Source organism: Calonectris borealis, chromosome 1 (genome assembly GCF_964195595.1).
Source record: "Calonectris borealis chromosome 1, bCalBor7.hap1.2, whole genome shotgun sequence".
NCBI lineage: Eukaryota > Metazoa > Chordata > Aves > Procellariiformes > Procellariidae > Calonectris > Calonectris borealis.
In genome coordinates, this window is record NC_134312.1 from 13,545,437 (window position 1) to 13,567,585 (window position 22,149).

General features: G+C 39.9%; 1 protein-coding gene across 6 annotated transcripts in view; it reads left to right on the forward strand.

Moving 5' to 3' along the window:
* MAGI2 (membrane associated guanylate kinase, WW and PDZ domain containing 2) overlaps nucleotides 1–22,149 on the forward strand; it is a 764,133-nt gene that overhangs the window by 737,698 nt on the left and 4,286 nt on the right. For 5 of the 6 annotated variants that reach the window (XM_075144530.1, XM_075144538.1, XM_075144553.1 and 2 more), the window contains one exon: nucleotides 2,860–2,998. In XM_075144530.1, the coding sequence (XP_075000631.1) occupies nucleotides 2,860–2,998 (139 nt within the window). Of the gene's footprint in view, nucleotides 1–2,859; nucleotides 2,999–8,905; nucleotides 8,995–22,149 lie in introns of all 6 variants that reach the window. The other variant, XM_075144564.1, reaches the window with a different exon arrangement.

Here is a 22,149-nt window from a genome sequence, read left to right on the forward strand (position 1 = left end):
AATTTGTTTCTCTCCCCTCCTTTGGTCACATAACCAAGATGCTGGCCTTCTTTAAGCTTTCCCAAGTTATTTGCACATAATATTTTATATTAAAAGCGGGAGCTATCAAATCAGCTACATGCTGCCTACAGAGAAAAAAATATTTTAATCCACTGAAATACAGAAAAGGTTACATTCATACAAGATAGTTCCTGTATATTGACCAATGAGAACAGAAGAAAGGCAAACAGCAAGGGAAAAATGTGACATTAACTTAACCTTTTTACATATTAAACTGTATTCAAATCTCTTTCTGTCTTTCTGCTCTGGAGTGCAGAGGATTTTATCTGAAGGACTGTGCATGCTCTGAACAGCTTTCATCAGTACTCATTTTAACGGCTATTTATCAAGGAGTGTTAAAAACACCTCCTTCATTCAATTTAATCTGCCACTTCTTCTCTCAAAACATGCTAACAAGGTCATTTTAAATACCTTCTGCAAAACATGGTCTATCCAGGCAACGTGACACAGAAAGAGCTGTCTTTAAGGCTTTGGAAAATCTGAGTTTACTTTTATAGGATTTATATGAGGGTTTAATTGTTTCATGACATTTAGAAACAGGTTTTCCCAAACTGGTTGAATTTTTTCTGTATTTGGCCTGACTGGTATCCTTGTGGGGATGCTACAAATCCATCTTCTGTCTGTGCTATGGAAGTGGTAAGAGAGATTTTCCATTTTTGCTCTGAGTGTGTGTAGCAACTACATCCTACCAACCGCTCCAAAAGTCAGGGTGATGCAAACAGCCGTGCATGGCCAAACCCAGGGGACATCTCTCCACAATCCAGAGAGCATCTGCGCTGTGTGTCACTGTGGCCTGGAGGTCATCAGAAGTGTCTAAAAATGCATACTGCAGGTGCAACCAAACGCATTCCTTCTAACAGAGAAAATCTGCTAAGGAAGAAATTTGCACTGCAAAAATAAGGCCTTTTTGCACAAAATAATCCCAATTTTTTCCCCCACTGCTCAGTCTGCAGCATTTACAAAGTGTGATAGCAAAGCTGAGAAGTTTTATTCGGATCAATGGCTTTTTAGTTAAGTAAAGTACTGGCATAGATTGCGTACAGGATCCTGGGAGAGTTCTTAAAATAGGCTGCAACTCCTATTGACAAGGTATGATTCCTATTGAGAAACACTGCCATAGTGCTTTTAGTGCATTCTTTCTGTCTCTGAACAAAAGTAGGGACTAGGTAACTTCTTGACATCCCTTCCAGTTTTCTTTGATGCTAGGAGTCTTGTTGACATTTCATATTATGCACGTTTTTTTGGTAAATACTATATTTCAGTCTCAGGAAGGAAGGAAAGCCTCTGAAGGATTACACTTTTATTTGACAGAAATACAATAGTAGCAAAGAACACATACCAAACAGAAAACATTTCAATGTCCAAGGCCAGCAAAGAGCTGGTTTTGTCAAGATAGGCTTGTAAGAGGAAAAGGAAGCACCCGTCATCTTGAAATCTGTATTGGCTCCTTAAAACCCTCTCTAGGATGCATGCAGCATTGTTACTTCAGTGTAGTGGATACGCACGGTGAGGAAGCCGTAGATGCAGACCAAGGCAGGTCTGATCCTGCCAAGCAGATGTGCTTCTCTGGCACCGATAAATGAGTTTGCTGAACCCACCCAACTGAGACCCTCACGCACCTCTCTTGGCTGCCCATCACCTGGACCTGCACCTCTACCAGCGCCAGGAGATCAGCCCTCTTGGGCTTCACCTGGGTCACCCCTGCAATGGGGCTAGGAGGCTTCCGCAAGGCAACTGCAAAAGATGAGCTCCAAAGGCTGTGGTGCTGCCAATACGAGGCTCACACATCGCCTCGCTGTGCTGCTCGGTTAACTGTCTCACAAAATAAGTGGGTGGCTGTGGTATTCCAGCACCAAAGAAGCTGTGCAGCTGCTGCTTACCACATGTGCTGTCTGCCGTGCCGACCAGGCACAGCGGAAAGCAGTCGCTCCCCTTTATTGAGGTTTCCAGCGTCGAAAGCCAGCTCTTCTCATGGAGAGAAGAGCAGAACCAAAACATCCCAGCAGAAGGCAAAGCTGGGAGGGAGATCGGAGTGGATGGGAGACACAGACATCAGTGCTCCATTTTACAGCTGTAGAAATAAAGGCAGAAGAATAATAGTGAAGCTAACTCTGGTTGGAACGGCAGCCAGGAGATGATTTGCAGAACTCTGTAATCAGATTGTGCCGCTCTAACTAGACAGCTCAGCCAGGGGCTGTGCTTACTCCAAGCAAAAACCTTCTGTGGATAAATAGTTCAAAGCATGCTCTTGTAAGAACTCCAGCAAATCTGTGTGATCTGTGCCATAGCCACTAACTTTTCTTTGTTTAATAGCTTGCTTCATAACAACTCTTAATTTGGCGTGAAACTTTGCTACCAAGATTTGGATATTTAAATGATGGATCCTTGTATTTGTGCTTTGAACCTCTTTTTTCTCTATGAAAACAGCAAGTTAAATGCAGCAAAGGTCTTCTCAGGCCCGTATAACACTACAAGTTAAAGTGTAGCACAGGTAATATTTCCAGTGATTCCAACATATCAAGTAATTAAAAAAAAACCTCTTACGTGTAGAAGACATGAGGCAAGTTACAAATGCATTACACTGATTTTGGCTGAAGACGAGCAGCATTTGATATACCGCGTTCCGAATCCACTTTGGAGGTTATTTAAACTGCCAGTAATATCCCTCAGACAGGAACAAATTTACCTTGATGTGTCTGTCTGTCATTCGAGTAACCTGTGATCCATTGAATATGTCTCTTTCTGAAACACTCATTTTACTGCAATTCTGTCTGACTCAGTATTCTTCTTACCTGACAGGTAGGAGATCAAATAATTGAAATCAATGGAGAAAGCACAAGGGACATGACACATGCCAGAGCAATAGAGCTAATCAAGTCTGGTGGCAGGAGAGTGCGACTGTTGTTGAAACGTGGAACAGGCCAGGTCCCAGAATATGGTGGGTTTTCATCTTTACATTTTTCTATGTGCATGAGCCTATATAAACTAATGATATTGCTTTTGAGTTAAGTAGCAATTGTAGATATTTACATATTGTAATGTCCTGGGGCACATCAAGTATGGTCTTAAGTGCTTACATGAGTACAGGTGGACTTATTCATACGTTTAAGTGCTTCCTTGGCTCAAGACCATATATGTGTGTACATCACTGTCGTCTGCTGCCCTCCCGACACAGGTAATGGCTTATAAGATGTGCATTGGAGAAAGCACTTTGAACTCTTTAGGGGACATCTCTGAGTGTGCTGGGAGTTGCTGATTTGCCCATAATCTGTCCTTTTCTTCCTCTGTTGGTACTTCTCTGCACATTTTGAATCACAGCAGATGATCTTGTTGCCATGCAATTCAGTCATTCGGGTTTAAACTCAAACCATTAACAAGAATGTATTTCTTTCTTTGACAATCTCACCCATTATATTATCTCTGACAATATACACGCATGATCAAGTAGAAGCCAATTCTGAATAAAAAAGGAGACTCTGCTCATTGTGGTGAGAAAGCAGAATCCATTCTTCTCATGTTTTGTTTCAGGGGGACTTCTGGGACTTTTTTGAGTATTTCAAAAAGTGTGAGTCATTTAGACACTATAGAAACCTTGTTTCACTACTGAAATGACAAGAAGTAAAAATAAATTATCCAAAGGTAATTCAAAGACAAAAAAGCTCTTTTTTTAAATTCAAGTCAAGGCTTACTCTAAAGAACAGTGTGACAATGTCATATATTTACATAAGTTCTATGATGTGCACAGCTGGGCCTGAAATCTCACAGGAAAAGTTTTTTTAATGAAAATTCCTTGACTTCCTTATGCTGGGAGGTCCAAAATTCTATTAAACTTTTCTAATGCTACTTTTGAAGTGCCACTGTCATTTCCCATTAGAATCAGAAATTGTAATAGCATATGAAAATTCTAAGTAATGCTTAGGCTTAAGTGTAGGTTCAGGTCAGTCTTTGTTACCAACATAAATTCATTACGTCTCTTGGAGACATTAAAGTCAGCTCCACTGAAAGTCAGCGCTTTGCCATCTGTCAATATACGTGGTAATTGCACCATTTTCTTCCCTAAACTAGAGCCAACTCTGTGGCTGAGGCAATACTCGGGGTAGTGCTTGTTGCATTTTTTCCAGCTTTCAAGAGTTTCTGAATAAGACACAGCAAGGATGGGCCACAGCCCACTCATCTGGTGATAAAGTTAGTGAGTTATTCTTTTGGTGAGTAGGAACAAAGCCAAAATGCCTTTCGGGAATTATGATAAATTGGTACTAAGACATTTAATATCAGTTTTAACCAGTGTGTAATCCTTTCAGGGAGACTTCCAACAGAGATTCAGATCAGGTCCAAAACTTTTGTAGGGAGAGGGGCATCAATTTTAATGAAACAACAAACTTCCAGGACTGATATAGCGGTAGTAATCCTTCCCAAATAGCAGAACCGTATACCGGCAGTTCTCTGATTCCTCAGAAAACAATTTAATCTAAGGGGGGTCACAGGAGGCTGCTATGAGCAAAGAATCAGTTACAGTTCAGACCCATTCCAAATCTAACTTCCTTAAGATCCCAATTCTGGATGGCCCTTAAACCTAGGCTTACGGGAGGTCCAAAATAAATTTCTGTATTTATACAAACTTATAAATCTGTACTTTATTCCAGAATCATAAGAAAATGTAACAGATGTAAAAAAAATTCCAGTGTAAACAGCATTGTTTTGAGAAAACAAATCTCCTGAAAGGTGTAAATGTGCACAAGCCTTCCCAGAAGAACATGAGTAGGAAATACAGATAAACCACTATAAATCCAGGTGCAGTTTATAGTGCTAACAGAAAGAAACAAGACGGCTTCACAGGACTGTTTAAAGCCATGCTCGCCATTTGGAAAGGCATTTGGAATGCTTCGCATTAGTTGTATAAAAATGCAGCTTACTATGATATAAAAGTTGCTACAAAGAAGTGCTGTTTAGTCAGGTCATTTTCCTAGCTGCATCCCCAGCTTACAGCTCCGTACGGAAGGAGAACTAAGGAGCTGTGCTTGAAAGCCATGTTGCCCTACTGCACTGGAAAAAGCAGTAAATGTGCTCAGGAATTACTTTGTAATGTACACACAACCTATAGAAAGCATCACAGCAAAGGATAATATCTGCATGTCTGCAGTTCTTAATACGTGCATTATGCAGGCAAAGAAATGTTAGTGCTCTATCCAGTCTCACGCAGAATGGAAGCAAAATAAGAAGATGCCTGTTGAAATCAACTGAGATATTAAAATCCTCCCTAGGTCATTTCCCAAAGCAATGAGAAATGCTCTAAGAACAAACAGAAGGTGCACATAAAAATGAACAGCAGCCTGCTTAGGAAGTTAAAAACAGAACTTAACAAACAGAAATTATTCAAACCGGAGGGTATGTCCCAAGAAGACCAGAATCTCAAGGGTAAGTCATCGTGCTGCAAAGAACGTCTGTCAGAGTATTAATGACAGAGACCCCCAGAAAAGACCATCCTTTCCAAGTAATGGAAAACGGAACGCAGAGAAGATTGTGACAGTAAGCTCGAGGACAAAGTGGTCCTGAGGACAGTAGACAAACTAGTCAATAATTCTTAGTTCCCTCTTCCCACCAGAATTGCATGGCTGAGATGTAACAAGACTAATTGGAACTTTATTTACTGAAATAATCAGTCTTTTTTTCTTTTTTTAGCAAGTACACATCAGAAATATTTCTTATTCTCATCAGGGTCCAGCTCAGGAGACCATCAGTGCTAAATAACACTTAGTTGAGTATAAAAATGCAAGGGTGGAGAGCTGAGCTGGTATCTGGATTGCAACGGTGGTGTGCAGCAGAAGCCTAGGGAGAAATAAAATCAGAGCAAGTGTACCAGGGTCCTTTTCTGGATATTGTCACTCAGTCCCTGACAAACGAAATGGTCGGGGACTTCCCAAGTCAGTTGTAGTAAGACTGTGTTTAAAGACCTTTCCAACAGCCGTGGCATTCAAACTCGCAGCATTAAAAAGAAGGAAGCTTACCTAGAACAACCTAAACTTACCAGCCAAAAACTGTCACATTATTGTCTGTCAGTCTTCAGCTTTTTGATTTTTCTTGTGCAATATAATTAATGCTTTTTAAATTCCAGAACCATGTTTCTCTTAGTACAAAATATGGCGGTATATATTTAAGTGCAAGAAATATCAGTGTTTGAATGATGATGTGACTGACATCAGAAAAAGCAGTTTTAAGGAAAAAACATCAATGGTAAGAAAGTGATCTGTGAAAGAAAAGAATGTGTATTGAAAAGAAGAAAGCTCTCAGTGAAGAAACGAAGAACAAGCTCCTAGGAGGATGTAAAGCTCCTGAATGAGTTATGTCAGTTTATGCTGCCTGGAAATCTGTCCCTACAAGTACAGCTCAGAAAATTCTGGCTGAGCTGAAGCACTATTTAAACCTAGAGGAAGAAATAAAGAGTGTTGCAAATGCATCATTTACCTCAACTCCAGCTGCTGATTTTGCCTATAAACAAATGCCAAGGATCCCAGAGCACTTCAGAGGGAGAAATCCCCTTGTAGCGTGCACGGTACCAGAATATATGGGAAGGAGCATGGATAAGATTAATGCTCCAAAACGGTAGCTGATTTCACAGCAGGGTGCAACAAAAGAAGCTTAGAAAACAGATGTTTTATCATCCAGCATCTCAGAAAATGTTTGCTGAGGATAAGGATAGCCAGAGGAACTGTGCTTGCACGGAAAGTGAATTATCACAGCTCATCCAAACCCGAAGACCATCAGCATCATGTTTCATAGGAAATAGTCTGCCAGCCATGTTCTCCAAAGAACCAAGTCATAGTAAGAAATCATATTACTGTGCAAGAAAGACTAGAAGTACTGCTGGGAATCCTGATCCCGAAACGTACTTAATGCCTGGGGAGTCCAGCTGGAGGGAGTGTGAGGTTGCATACATGCCCCAGGACACAAAACTCACAGTCATCACTGTAGCACTGAGCACTTCTCAGACCGGCATTAAATACAACTTGAGTAAAATGACAGACCAAGATTTTTCTTGCAATGGCTGCCTAATTCCCTGTGTATGCATCTACCTAAGAGGTTATTGACTTCAGCAGGAGCTACTGCATGCGCAGCACTTCTAAAATCTGTCTGCTCACACTGTGGGAGCCTAATTACAGATGCTGGTATTTTTCAGGCCATAGCCATAGCTGTATAAGCACCATCAGAAGGACATCTACATTGCACAGCCAAGCACTGGGATGAAGAGACATCCCTAAACGAAAAACGTGGGAAAACTCTTCACAAAATCCCAAAATAGTAACATTAAAGATTAAGTAAAACTAACAAATCACAGCCTCTCCATCCAGCAATGAGCTCTGCAAGGGGCAAGTTAATTCTAATGACGGAACAGCCCCAGGAAGCTACAGTTTTCTCTGAGAACAACCACTGTTTTCTCTAAATATCTATGGAAGAAGGTCCTTAGGAAAGCCTGGGATGTTTCATTCTCAGTCCCAGCAGTCCTGGCAGCTTGCTTCTTCTGGCTTACTGCTCCTAGCATTTCCCCACTGGAGCTTCCTTTACTCAAAGCTACATTAAAATATAAGTTCCTAGAAGTATCAGAAAGCAATGAGTCTTATAACCAAATTGCAAAGAGGGCGTAAAGGTGGAGGAGGCTGAGGCACAATTAACACTTGAAGGTGGACTCCATCCCTCAGGCAAGGCACAACCTCCTTCCCCAGATGCTTTCTGTCTGGCACTGCAGAGGGAGCAGAAACACTGAATTTCACCCATGAGGAACATCTAGAAGAAAGCCAATTCGTTTCCCTTCCCGCTTTCACAGCAGGACTTCAAAACCATACTTTATCTTGAGCTTGGTAGTTTTTCACTTAGTTTTAAGTTGCTTAAGAGGTCCTGCAGGAAGTTGTAAGTTTTAGAGACTCCAGCCCATTCCCACTGAGATTTTGGAAAACATTTCCATTGCCCTGTCTTGGAAACATGGATCTGGCCCTGGGCGTGCTGGGTCAGGGTGTGGCACTAACACACACAGAGCCGCGAGAACCAGAATCAGTGAGATTTGGTGAACAAGGAATCTGTGTCTCGGGGCTGGTTGGCACTTGATGGATGTACACAACAGTGGTTCTTTCCCTCTCTCTTCCCCTTTGTTTGACTTTGTTAAAAGACATGCTCTGGGGTTGCGTTGCGCATTTTTGGAGTCTCTGTTCTGTCACACGATACTAAATTATGTACAAAACTCACCCCGTGGCTTCACAACGTTCAGGTAATTTTACAGATCTAGAGTTTAGATTATTTTTGGCTATTTAAGGGAAGAGTTCCGTATGTAAAAGTAAAGTTTCAGTATACACAAAAACATTGCTGGTTAACAGATAAAAGGTAGAAGGTATTTAGCATTAAGTCATTTTTGAAGGGCCTTGAAGAAACTCTCAGCTCATGTGTCAGCACTACCCTATCAAAAAAACCAAAAAATGTCAGAGTTGATACCAATACAAGGATTTTTCATACAAATAAATTGGCACCGAACTGCAATACATTAAAACTTTTGCTTTTTATTTGTTATGACTCCTTCAAAAAGCACCTCAAGATGTACTCCACATCCATAGTCCAGGTGAATCTATGTCCTGAGTATATATGCACAGTAGTTTCAGTCATCCACTAATATTTAGACTTACAGCATGCTTATTTGTCTTGGCTTTACAGAAGTACTTCTTTCCTGTTACATATAAGCCTTTTACTCAGTTATTCTAAAATTACTAAGAATTCTCTGCTCTAACAATAGTACAATATCTGTATGTCACCGGTTCTGTTAATTCTAATGATTGGTCCTAGGCTGTTCCTCCCCTTCCTTTAGGAATGGTACCTTCCAGTCTCTCCATGTGCATGAAAAGTGACAAGCATGGGTCCCCATATTTCTACTTATTGGGCCACCCTAAAGACACGGTTTGTAAACTCTGCATGTATATTATCTTTCTCTAATACACTTTTGTTTCTCACAACTGTTAATAGAGTTTTTTCCATGTTTTTCTTACACGTTAGCTCGCTTAGTAGTTTCTATAGTATTTGACTTTTCTTTCATAACTGATTATCTTAGATATCAAAGCAGCTATGATTTTACCGATGTCTTTTAATATCCTAGATAACTAGTTCTTCATGTTACACTGCTGCTAGTGCAAGAAACACAGCCGTAGGTCTGCTACATGTCCGCTTTTTCTCATGACAAAAAATTTATCCTCTGAATATGACTTTTCAGGTAGAAAATCTTAAATTTTTGGGAACCAAAGCCATAATTTTCCCCTTCCTTATGGTACTTGGCTTGCAAAAATATCAGTAATGTGAAGGTGGAAGTTAGATGCTGATCTCAAACAATATTTATATGCAGCCTCTTGAAGAAATAACTAATGTAAAATTGAAGACATTTTGGAACACGCTGTAAGGCAATATCTGTTTTTTAAACCCAGTGGCTATGCTGAATTTACACATAGCACTTAACACTTGATTTCAAGATATTTTCTTCTTAATCAGAACCAACTGCACAGATTGTTCAGATCCATCAAATTTGTAATAGAGTCACGGCCCAGAAATGATACCTGGAAAGCAAAGGAAAAGAAAAACTTTTTTTTTAAATTTTTTATTGATTGCTGTCATCACAGAAAACATGTAAGTTTTCAGATGCATTCAGTCTGTCTGCTGTAGACTTTGCACAATGCAGTATACCTGCTAAAATTCTAAGGCCAGTCTCACACTACTGAAGTAGACAGACTGGAAATAGAAAGGGAGTTATACCCAAAGGTATCCTCCTAGCCTTTGGGCTTCGAGCAGCTCCTCCAGTGTGATGCCCACAGAATTTCTGCCCCCAGCATCCAGGCACTAAGCTGTGCTTAAGGTATCGGTTTTGTGCATGTAAACCCAGGTAATTTAATCGATTGCTTGCATGTGTTTCCAGTTATAGCTTATTTCCAATTTGTGTCTATAAATAAGATTTTTTTAAACACAAACATTGCTAGTGCAGAGCTGGACACATCTAGAGGCCATTTGAAAATTGTACCCATGTTGTTCAAGTGTATATGTCACCATCAGAGACCTCCTAGCAACAAAGAAGTTTCCGCACTGTGTAGAAATCTGAATTGCACCATTCTTTGCAGCCATTCTTACCTTACGTCTGCTTTGTTCTCCTTGGCACTTGACTAAAAGTAGTCTAGAAAGATCATGAGGTTAAAAAATCCAGGCTGGCATTAGGGCCATTTTACAAGTCTCAGTTGTCAAGCATAGAAAGTTCAGTGAACTGCTGTTCCACTAAAGCGTTAGATATTTATAACCATAGCTTTCTATGCATTATCTTTATTTTTCCTCTTATAGCATAACGGACACAGGAAATAAGTCTTTTTTCCTGAAATAACTAGAAACATAAATCCTCTATAAATACAGCTAAAGTTAGTTTTGCACAGTCACTCAGCTGTGAATGGTTCTGATTATTTATTTGGCAGGAAGTGTTAGGACAGAATTTTTTTCCCAGTAAAATATATCCAGAAAATCAAAAGCAATTTAGTTTGGGTCAACACCAAAAGAAAAATACTTGCTTGGTAAAAAACCTAATGTCATGTCAAATGAAAATATGTGTGTTATAAAGTGTTTCAATCTCAGGTGTTTTTAATGAGTTTTGAGGGGGAGGATTTTCCTAAACAGCCAGTTTTGCAATAGGGTTTTTCACAACCAAATTGTGGCTGTGCTACCATTTATTAGAGCACTGACCAAGGATATAAGATGCAGAACACATTTATCGACCATTCTAGCACGTCTTAGGAGAGGCCCCTACCATAACATCATAGTCTGTTATGAATCCACATGTCTCCCACAGGAATTGTTCCATTTTGTATAAATAGTCACTTATGGAAGATGATCAGCAGGCTTATTTGAAGTTAGATATAGCACTGGAGAGATGCAGGTGCTAGAAGGTGGTTTAGAAAGTACATCCACATCAGGTGACACGTGCCTGTGCTTTCTTGCACCATGGGTTTGGTAGTGACCACTTTACTAGTGACCACTGCATTTGTATTTGCAAAAATAGATGAAAAATTGGGAGCTTGTATTGTGTTTTTATTTGAATACAGTTAAATCCTTCAGAAATCTCCAGTCAGCTGCAAAATGCATTTTTCTAGTTCTTTAACTCTGTTAGTATGTCTGAAGTTTTTGTGTTTGTCTAATAAATGGCTAAAGCATCTTGGCCTGTACATTTAAGCCAGATACTCCTACCTGTTCAGAGTAGTGATCAGATAATCCAATTCATCCTATTTTTAATGCTCATTTTATAAATCTCTAGAGCTGACGTTGGTTGTTATGAGAAACTTGAACTACCCCATATATCATTCATCTGATGTGAGTGCAAAAATCAATAGTCATTTTGGAAAAGTGCCCTTTCCTTCTGTGACCACCTTGGTGGAACCGAAAACATTCATTCATATTCCTGCTGCATTTCCAATACCACCTTCTTATTTCTAGCAATACCAATCTAATTTCAGGAACCTGTGGTGTGTAAAAAAAAAAAAAAAGGACTAACTAAATGAATCAATATACTGGTTAATAAAATTGGTCTAAAACCATCAGGCAATTTGAATATGGGCTCCCAAAGATTCTAGCTGGTTTATTGCTATGGGTAAAAACTACTCGAGGACAAAATTGAATATTAAAATTTGCTTTACAAACACGTCTTTAGTATTTAATAAATATGTAGCAGCTGGCAGGAAAGTAGAACATCCTTCTCTTAAATAACAGTGTATGTGTATGTATATGTGGGTATGTATAGGTATTTCTGTCTTACAGCAAATTTCTATTTTAAAAGATATGTAGACCTTTTACATAGGTATCCCTTGATATAGAAATAGAAAACACAGTTTCAAGAGAAAGAGGGACACATGGGAAGGCATTTTCATTTTTGTGGCAATGTTTTTGAGCTTTCAGGGAAGCAATAACTTTTCCTTACTTTTTAAATGCAAAAACACTGAGTCCTTTCCATAGTCCTAAACATTGCTTTGGGAATTACACTCCCAGTGGCTTTGGCCAGTCCAGCTGAATTCTCTTCCATCTGTATAACAGGGATAGAAATATTTACTTACTTATCTCATGGGAGTGTTATGGGGCTTAATTATTTAATGCTTGAAAAGCACATTAAAGATTAAAATTCCTAGTTGAGTGCTCAGTATTATTATTAAAGCCGAACCTCACTAATCCACACGCATTATAATCCACACAAAAATTGGCAGTGTCCCCCCACATCTGAGCAAAGATTTCATAATAAGGCTGTTGAGTAAGTTCTCTTATTACTAAGGCTTAACAATTACCATATAATATTCTGGAGTAGATTTACTAATATGGTGTAAAGTGTAGATAATTACAGCTAAACTACAGTTAATAGAACAGAAGAACAAACGTTATCCCTGGTTTTGTTCACATGAACTGGCAAGCAGATTTACCAGCCAAAGAAGGGAAATGTCCCACCCACAAATCTTTTTCTAACTTTTTTTTGGTGGCTTCCTGTATTTCCATCGAGTTGATTATATTAGAAGATAAGCACCCAAAATACAGGGCCTGAAAGAACACAGCCATCCCTCTGTCTCCACAGCATCAGTTTTTCCTTTCTTCATGTAATCCAGAGAAATAGGAAAAACGGGAATTCAGCAACACTTACTGTGTCCTTGCAATTTGCCGTAGGATTAAGTCGAGTCTTCTGCTGTTGCAGCGTCACGTCCTGTAAAATCCCTCTCCTGCCGCTCATTTTGCAGTCCCTCTCATTTGCAAAGGGCCCCCAATTAATAGCAAGACTGCATCGCTCCAACTTGTGTTGAATCAGAGTTAGCTTCCCTACGCGTCTGTGATAGTATCCTTACTATATAGAGCTCCGTAACGAAGGGGACAGTATGAAGGCACAAACCGTTATTCCTGTGGCCTGGCCCAATAATTCTCATCACGAAGGTTGTGCAGTAACTGCTTCAGTGGCCAGACTTCAGGGGATCTAAAACCGGTTCCACATCTCTTCAGCACAGTCAGTTTTCTGCAATGGCATGCATTTCCCCAAAGGAGAGCAGAGCCACTCATCTACATTTTTAAGTGAATAGTGATTTGGAGGGGTCAAACTTCATACTCTCTAGAAGGACCTGGAAAGTATTGTGTCCTCTCCTCTGGCTTGACAGGAACAAGAACATTTTATCTTTGTACCTCCTGACAAAGACTCCATCTCTAAGAATATCAGCTGAACTTCGGATACAATGGCTTTGGACTCATTTATGTGATTTTTTAATTGATCTGTGGTTATCCAGGTGTAAAAAGTCTGGGTTTTTAACTTGCTTAAAAGATTTTCCATAAACAGCCATCAGCTCTTTCAGGGACAAAAGCACAGCCATGAAAGTACAAAAAGTTATACAAAAGTACAACAAGAGGCAATCAAGCTGTACCAGAAAAGCCTTACCAGCAGCCTGGTGCTATGATACCCAAGACTAAATTAAACTAACAGGGCCTGTTCTGACTCTAGTCATTGGCATCTGAAATTTGATGAGTCTAAATGGTCACATAGAGAGCGACATAAAAAAGTGTTATTCCAACCATTAGAGAGGAGAAGGCAAGCTTTGCCCGTACAGGGACTTGCAGCTGGTCCTGCCTCTGCCCCTCTGGCTCCTCCATCCCGTGGTGCAATTCCTGGCTGATGTTTTATGGCCCGACCGCAGGGAGAGGTTAGCAGAGCTCATGGCCTCTATCAGATTTCTTATAGCTTGTTACTCCTAGCTTGGGAAAAAAAACTCAGAAAATGAAATGCATTTTTTTTACTCTGACAATATGAGGTAACTGTCACTCTCCAACCGACGCTTAATGAACATGACCATAGAGCATGTTGTATTTCGTTGAGCTACAGCAACACGTATGCAACCCAGAATTTTAAACATCTGGGTTTTCTAACATGTAGTTTGTGTTTACTCATTAGGAGCTGAATATTACAATGTGACATGCATTTATTCATGCACTTCCATCTCATTATACAGTTTTCAGAGAAAATTGTCTCAGCATCCAAAAGACATCAGATACCACAACAAGCGTGGTCCCAGGGTCAGCTCTGCACCTTCAGTGCCCAGCGGCCTCAAGTCTGAAAAGAGTTTGCTAAAGAGAGACTAAACTAATTCTGCAGCTTCTACCCTAAGCAGGACGGGAATCCTTATTCATGAGCTTTGTAAATAAGGGTGCGTTCAAACCAAGTTATCTGTTTTGCTTGAGATCCTGCTGAGATCTTAAGTGAGAACCGCCAACACTCAGCACCTGCCAGAAACAACTTTCCAGGGGCATTTCATATACAGTCAAATGCTCTTAATTCCTCACTTATTAAATAAATTTTGTATTATCTATATACCTTTAATAATGACAGCTGTTTATTGACCAGACAGGATGTGTGCCTACTGTTAACGCCCATTTTCCCTATGAAAGTTAATAATTTTAATATTTAAGTTTAATTAAGTGTGTAATATCCAACTCTTAAATTATTCAGTCTCTGCAGAATGTTTTTCATTAGTACCACACATTCTATTAACATATTTATGAACACCTTTTATGACTTAATGTGGCTTAATTCTATTAATAAAAACTAATTTTAAAGTCATTATCTTTTTTAATTATACAGTAACTTGCAATGTAGATTTTCCAGCTCCAGCATGGCTCTGGAAGAGAACTGCTCAGGTTTCTGCAGCTTCTACTCTACTGCCTGACCACACAGGAAAAATAAAAGCTTCTTTACTGAAGGGATGAGGTTCTTTTGCCTGAGTAGCTCTGATCTGATAGATATGTTAGACGCTCAGCACTTCAAAAAGGGTACCAAACAGCCTGAAGGACCTAGTGAATGATAATGCGTGGTTAGATCAACATCACTCAAGAATAGCACTGGGGCTGTCCATAGACTTAACACTGACGCAGCAGTGAGGAGCTTGCTGTACAGGCTGCAACTTCTCATTTCAGCTGTTCACAGCATTAGTGAGTAATCCTGTAACATTTCTGTAGACACATTAACTTGATTCAAGGAAAAATCAAATTTACCAAGTTCACTCAGATTAGTGATCACAATCATTGGTTTAAATAGTTAATGGATAGGACTGTTTACTAGATCCATATCTATTGAACAGGCTAAAATGGGTCTTGGAATGAGTGATAAACTGTGTATTCATAATCATCTGGCCTTAAGATTCACAGTCAGAAGACTATTACAGTAAATTAGTAAATTGATTTTCTAAATTAATTTGCCTGTTTCCAGTCTGAAATATAACCTGTTTGTAAGTGTGGCTCTTGATTATTTTTCCCTCTCCCATTCTGCACTTTAGGTAGTTTTTTCCTGCATAGAAAAATCACCTTTTTTTATTCCTGCTATTGTAAGAGCAGTGTTAAAATTATCTCTGTCCTGTTGTAAGGCGTGACTGATGTTGGAGAGAGCCAAATGATGCAGTGCTTAGGCACTATTACAAAATCACACTGAACTGCTTATGGATGTGATTTATATTTAAGGGGTGAACAACAGCAGGGTAACCAGGAGAGGGCTAAAGTTAGATGCAGCACCCCAAGATCATCCAAGTCTTGGAGACAATCCAGTCCACCTGCTTTCCGGGGCAGAAACCCTGAGTGTTTCTGAATTCATTAGTTATCGCCTGTATTAGCCTGAAAAGTCTCAGGCCACTTGCCTGCAGTGACCCATGCTTGCTAAAAAGGGCCTGATGTGGGGCAGTGGGTGTAGATCTCCATGTCCATCCACTCAGCTTTGATCCACAGCCTCCGAAAGGGCTTCCCAGAAGGAGCTCCCCGACATTGGTTGTGTACACGTTCAACAGAAGAGCAGACATCTATTTCCAGAGGTCTTCTGAGACACCTCTCTCTCGCTGACTCTGTAAGGCAATTAAATTATTATCTCAAGTGATTAGGACAGTAAAATACCAGTGAAGCAGTGCCATAATTAAACAACTAACTCAGTGCAGGAGGATGCACTGGGTATAGTGTAGGATCAGAAATAGTGCAGAATAAGAACAAGAATTCTTCAAGTCCGATCAATTACTTCCCATGTTTCTTTGTTAGCCATCTTTAAAGAATATGTTACATAAAAAATTAAAAAGTGCTTTCATCCATAGCGCTTTCTACAGATTAAGGCCAACACAAATCAATGTGTGTGACTTTCTTGTTTCAGGAAAACATTCAGCATTTTTCTAAAGAGTTTTTTAAATTTTTTCCTCACAGTTTTGCCCTCTCTGCACCAAGTTTAAATTTTCCCTTTCTCTCCATTCCCTTAGTTGCCTCAGCTCCAAAAACAAGCAATATAATCTCCTGAGCTTCTGCAGATTTGGTCTTCCAAGCGTAACTAACAATCTGCTCTTTCTGAAGTGTGTTTCAATAATTCTCAAATTAGATCTCTGAACATGAAAGCACTTTTTCTAACAAAGCTCCATGCAGAGTACAGAAATGGTGATGAAAGTTAATTTTACGTGAGTTGAGATCGTTCGAAGTCTCATCAGATGGCCCTCGCAAGGACTCTATGAACACCATCTCTGCTGTAAAAACATTTGGGGCATCTTCCATTTAATAGCTAGGTAAAGTATACAATGCAAGATGGACATAATAAACCCAAAGGAACTAAATTGTTGCTCATCAGTAACGGTTAGTAACACAAAAAGAAGTAGGGCATCAGAGTATAAATGGCACTGGGAAGCAAGTAAAGCAGGGAGTAAAGCTGTGCTTCCTGGTGTTGGAATAAGTCAATGACTGAATTTTCTGAATTTTCTGCATGTAAAATTAAACATTTGAAGTTTACAGAGGAGATAAAACTATTCCTCATCTACTCTATATCTACAGTCACATCTCTTCAGTTCTTGTGGACATCTGCAGAAGTCATGCCACCGATAGCTCCCAGTAATAGTAGTGCCCCCCTCTTCCAATATTAGACCAATGACAAAAATAAAAATGCACAATTACTTTGGTGACAGAGAGACTAGGCCTGTCTCATACTCCAAACATCAGTCTTTCTTAACAAATCATTCTACTTTTCTGAAAACGCAGAGCACAAAATTCAGAAGTAAAAGATGCAAGGACTCAGATGCATGTTGTTTTCCTGTAATCTTTCATGACTTTGTTAATCACTCTGGTTACCCTGACCAACCATCCTCAATCTTTGCAAAAACAAATGTGCAAAGCCAAAAAACAAAATTACCAGAAAGCAGAAAATTCCACTCTTAAGCAAAGTTACATTTACAAGCATAAACGTTCAGAGTCACCATGACATTACTGAATACAAACAGGCAAGCTGTATAATGAATGTGGTTACATTAAGCTAGCAAGAAATTAGATTAGGTTTTCATTGCATCAGAAACAAGACTTCACAATACCATACAGATCACTTAATTGCATGTATAGGAAAGGAAAAGTAGTTCATATGCCAAAATAAGTGAGTATAAACTGGATTTATTTTTATAAATTTATATGGCATGTATGTCATTTTTGTACATAAAATCAACATTTTGCACCCATCGTAGCTTGAAAAAAGCTTTGATGGGTGCATCATAGCTGAAAAAAAAGTGTCATCCTAGCTTAAAAAAAAAGTGTAAGGGCAATGCTAATGATGAAAAGGGTATCCCACCTGGATGTGCCCATGGTGACTGACCAAACGAAGGACCACATCACAGCAGAAGGTGCCTAAATCCATTGATGTTTATTTCCAGAGCTGTTGGTGTTGAGGGTTTTGAACGTGGATAAGAGCAGTGGAAGGGGAGCCAAGCAAAGTGTAATTTTAAGCCAAGCAAAGTGTAATTTGTAAGAAAACATTTGCATAGCACTATTGAATAATTAACAAGAAGTGCAAGTTTATAGCCAGAAGTATGGGGAGCCTGTAAGGTGGGGCCAGAGCCCATTGCCACTCACTTTCCGGAAGAGGCTGGGGGAAAGGGTGGCATATCATGTCATGTTTGCATGAGACTGACAGCTGGACAGAAGGTACCAAGAGCTTTTCTAACCATCAAAACCTCAGAAATCATTTATTTCAAGAGACATAGGGTGTTGTATGTCTGTGTTGTGGAAGCTCCGGGATGAAAGATTAAAGATTTTTTAAATATTCTGAAATATCCTTCCTTAGAGAGCATTAAAGACAAGCTGCAGGAGACCAATGCAATCAGAAACATCACAGACATGTCAAGCTATAATGAGAAAGAGCCAAACGCATTCCTGGTGTAACACTGCCAACATCAGTGGATACTCACCAGGGGACAATTTGTCCCATTTTTGTTATTAGCAGCATCTGTAAGAACTGTTTGCCACCTTTCGGCAATACATAATTTCAGACAAAAAGTGGGGAAAAAAAATAAAGAACCATATTTTTTATTTAATCAAAAACTCTTTGATTCCTTAGGAAAATAATTCTGGGAAGATATGAAAACAACTGCTTAGACATTTCAGAAAATGTTTCATTCAGACTACTGAAAGCATTCAAAGCTTTACTATATTGTTCATTATTCACATAATTTGTAAATTAAAAAGGCATTGAGATTTTATTGTACTTAAGTAATAAAATGTGATGTCATTTTTACTCTTAACATTACTATTAAATATGAAATACATTAATATTAGTACTTTATGTTTAATTTTATCTGATGGAAAATCCCACGTTCTTGATAAAGTACTGAGCAATTATTTAAAATATTTGGTACAAAAGAAGAACTTAGTAACAAATCCGAGGTCTAATCTCTCTTGACTTGAGATCTTGGCAGAGCAGATAGGCACAGCAAGACTAGACCTGACAGAATCTTAGAAGGGCAACCTGTAAAAAAACATAAGTATTGCAGGAAATTGAATAAACTTATCAGTAGGCTGAGCTCTTTCCTCTGACTTAGTACCTAGGCAATGCTCAGAAAGTAAAACAGGCACACCTCTCTTCTCCGTTAGCAGCAAAGCCAGGTTTCTTCTGCTAGTGATTCAGACGTAAGCCATCAGCAAGCACTGGACCCAGGTAGAAGACTAGGCTTTAGTTAAGAGAGGAGCAAGTAGATACATGAGAGCAGTACCCTCATTTCCACTCCCTTGGACGTGTGTAAGCTGACGTAGCAAAGCAGGCAATTCATGTATATGGCAGTTCTACCTCAAACAAAAAAGCCTCTAGACAGAAAACTTCTGCTCCTGATGTTTTCCCCTTGTCACTCTTCCCCCAAAATGGCTGTGTTCATCTCCTACTTGTCCTCCTACACACTCAAGTCTTGTGTCTGTGGTATCTCTTATTCAGTTAGCAATTTACTCCTTCCCTAGGAGTTATGCGAAACAGGTCGTAGGTGAGTCATTCTTACACATCCCATGGAGCAGTGCCGCCAACCTGCATGACGGTAGCTTGTGGAAACTAAAGGCCACCCAGAAAACACCTACTAAATTACACCAAATCAAATGCCATCACAGTGATAGATTATAGTACTGCTCCCAGCTCATTTATCTTGTCTAAATTAGTAGGTCAAGGGAGATTTTCTCCCTTCAAAGAAGGGAGGAAGGCTCTATTAGCCTTCAGTGAGATGTATACCTTTGAAAAACAGTTTCTCCCACAATAAGGATGATATCCATAGTGACAAAGTCAGAAACAAATTTAAAACTACATCGTCCCTAAATCTCTCCAGCAGTTTCAACCGAATGCGATATCCTTCACTTCTGCTTGTAAGTTGTTTGGGCATTAGTAGTTCATGCTCTATTAAACAACTACTGTCTTCAGTTCCTCCCAGAGGTGAAGGGAGAAAAAAGTAAAATCATTGCTCTGTCTCTGATTTAGTATGTTTGCAAAAGGTTTTGAGGTATTGTGGAATAACAGACAGTAAAAGTAGGTTATGTTCACACTTAACACACAGCTTTTATATGAAGGTTTAAAAGTACAGAAAAAATATTTATTCAGAAATATTAATAACTCTCCCCAAAATGCAGCTATAATCTCAGAATAAGCATAAAGAGAAATCACTAGTTTAGTTGGTCTACAGAATAAAATTTTGCATTTTTCTCCTGTTTATATTTGTTATGGAAAAGCAATCATTTTAGTGCTAGTTGAACAAGTCCAAACGAACTCTTACGGCTTGAACACAGCTCTTTAAAAGGTTTTTCTTTTGAGCAACAAATTACTTACATTACTGCACTTTGCTCTGCTCTAGTAATTTTGATATTTTCCCATAATGTTCAAACATTAGAGGAAAGTTGGTTACAGTACTCTCACATCAATATTCTCCTCACTAGCCAGTGACATTGCAACAATGGTTGGTTGACATTAATGTCTACCAAGGCTGAGGATGACTTTCTACATAATTTCATTTCATTTGAAAGAAAAAGGAGATTAGGTTGGGTTTTGGCTGTCTCAGATTGATGGTACTTAAACCTTATAGAAAGTTACTTTGTCAGGTTCTTGCTTGCAAGTACTATATTGCCACAGAATACGAATGATAGCTTTATTTCATGGCAGCTTTTTCCCCCAGCCACTGGAAATATAACCTATAGGAGCCTCCCCAGCAAGGAGGCCAGGCACAGTGTTTTAAACAATAAAACAATAAACTGCAGTCAGTGGCGCACCTGTCCCACAGCCAGACTTACCTCTAAGCTGTGGCTACAAGTCATCCTGTTTAGTTGGCCAGGTTGTCTTTTTCTTAGAGTGTTCTGTGGGAGAGGCAGAAATCCAGCAATGCATATAATATTGCATGTCCTAGTTTATAGATATCTATATTTATGTATCATTACATGTAACAAATACGTTGATTCACTTTTGTTGAAGTAGGTTCTAACCCACTACAATTACTCACTGCAACATTTGGTGGGTTTTCCCTCCCCTCCAAAAAAGAACATAGAAAAAAACTGAAAATTGTCGAGGGGGACAGTCCATTAATAAATCAGTTCTCTTGTCTCTAGGGAATGAAACAGCAGGCCACTCACCCCCAGGTCTCCTCCCCTGAGTATCCCACAAATAACTGGTACAATATTGTCCTTCGTGCCTCAGAGGAGCCGCGAGAGGTGTTTGCCACCCTGGTTTTGAATGGTGGCCACCTGGCTTGTCCTCCTGGATGAGAAACAGATGATCTGAGCATACTGGCACATTTTGCACAGAGGCAATCTTCTTACCTGAAAGCATCTTGCTGCTACAGGCCATTTGATGTTTTTACTGGTGTGCAGCTGATGATACTTCCCAAAGTAACAAGCTATTTCTGTAACTTCAGATGCTCTCCGAGCCTTGCAGGAGATCTGGTAATGGCCCACTGCTCTTCACTGCCGCTCAGTGGAAAACATCATCTCGTGCACAACTGGGAAAGACGACTGTAGTTAAGTCACATAGGTTGGTCAGGCCAACGCTCGGCACCGCCTCTGCCCTGGGGAGGTGTGGCAATGCCATGAAAAGCACAAACTTAATTTTCTAGGGCCCCAGGTGACTTGCTTAGTGCCAGCTCAGGCACCTCGCTGGGGCACACAGGCAGCTTCATGCTGCTCGGCAGAGTCCCGGGATAGTTTTAGAGAACGAGGCAAAGTGACTCGGACCCCATGCAGGGTCCCTGCTTCAAGTGTTAACCAAAATGGGATCCCCTGGATTTCAGATCTAAAAAGAGCCGGGGTGGGGTTTGCACACACACACCCCCCCTCCCCGGTCAGGCACAGCCTGCGGTCCTGTACCGGGGGGGCGGCGCTGAGGAGCAGAAGTGAAGCAGCAGCCCATTGAGGCAGATGCTTTTTTAGGCAAGCTCCTAAGAGCTGATCACTCTACATGCACGAGCCTTCCTTTTATTTTTTCTTGCTCAAGTGCCAAGCAGGGAACAGATGGTACATTACTCAGCCTTAACTGGAGGGTAAGAAAGTGTGATTTTTTAAAAAAAAAATCAGTTGAGACCCTCAGCCCATTTAGACTCCCAGCTCAAAGTTTATTTGTCTTAGGCAGAACTTGTACTTTCTCCCCTCTCAAATGCTAATCCTCTCCACACATATGCTCATTATGCAAAAGCATATGACAAACACCATCTGGGAAAATAAATAGCTCCTCAGCTAACCGCGCTGCTCCCTCCCTTTACGTCACCCACCTCACTATTGTCTCTTCTATTTTTA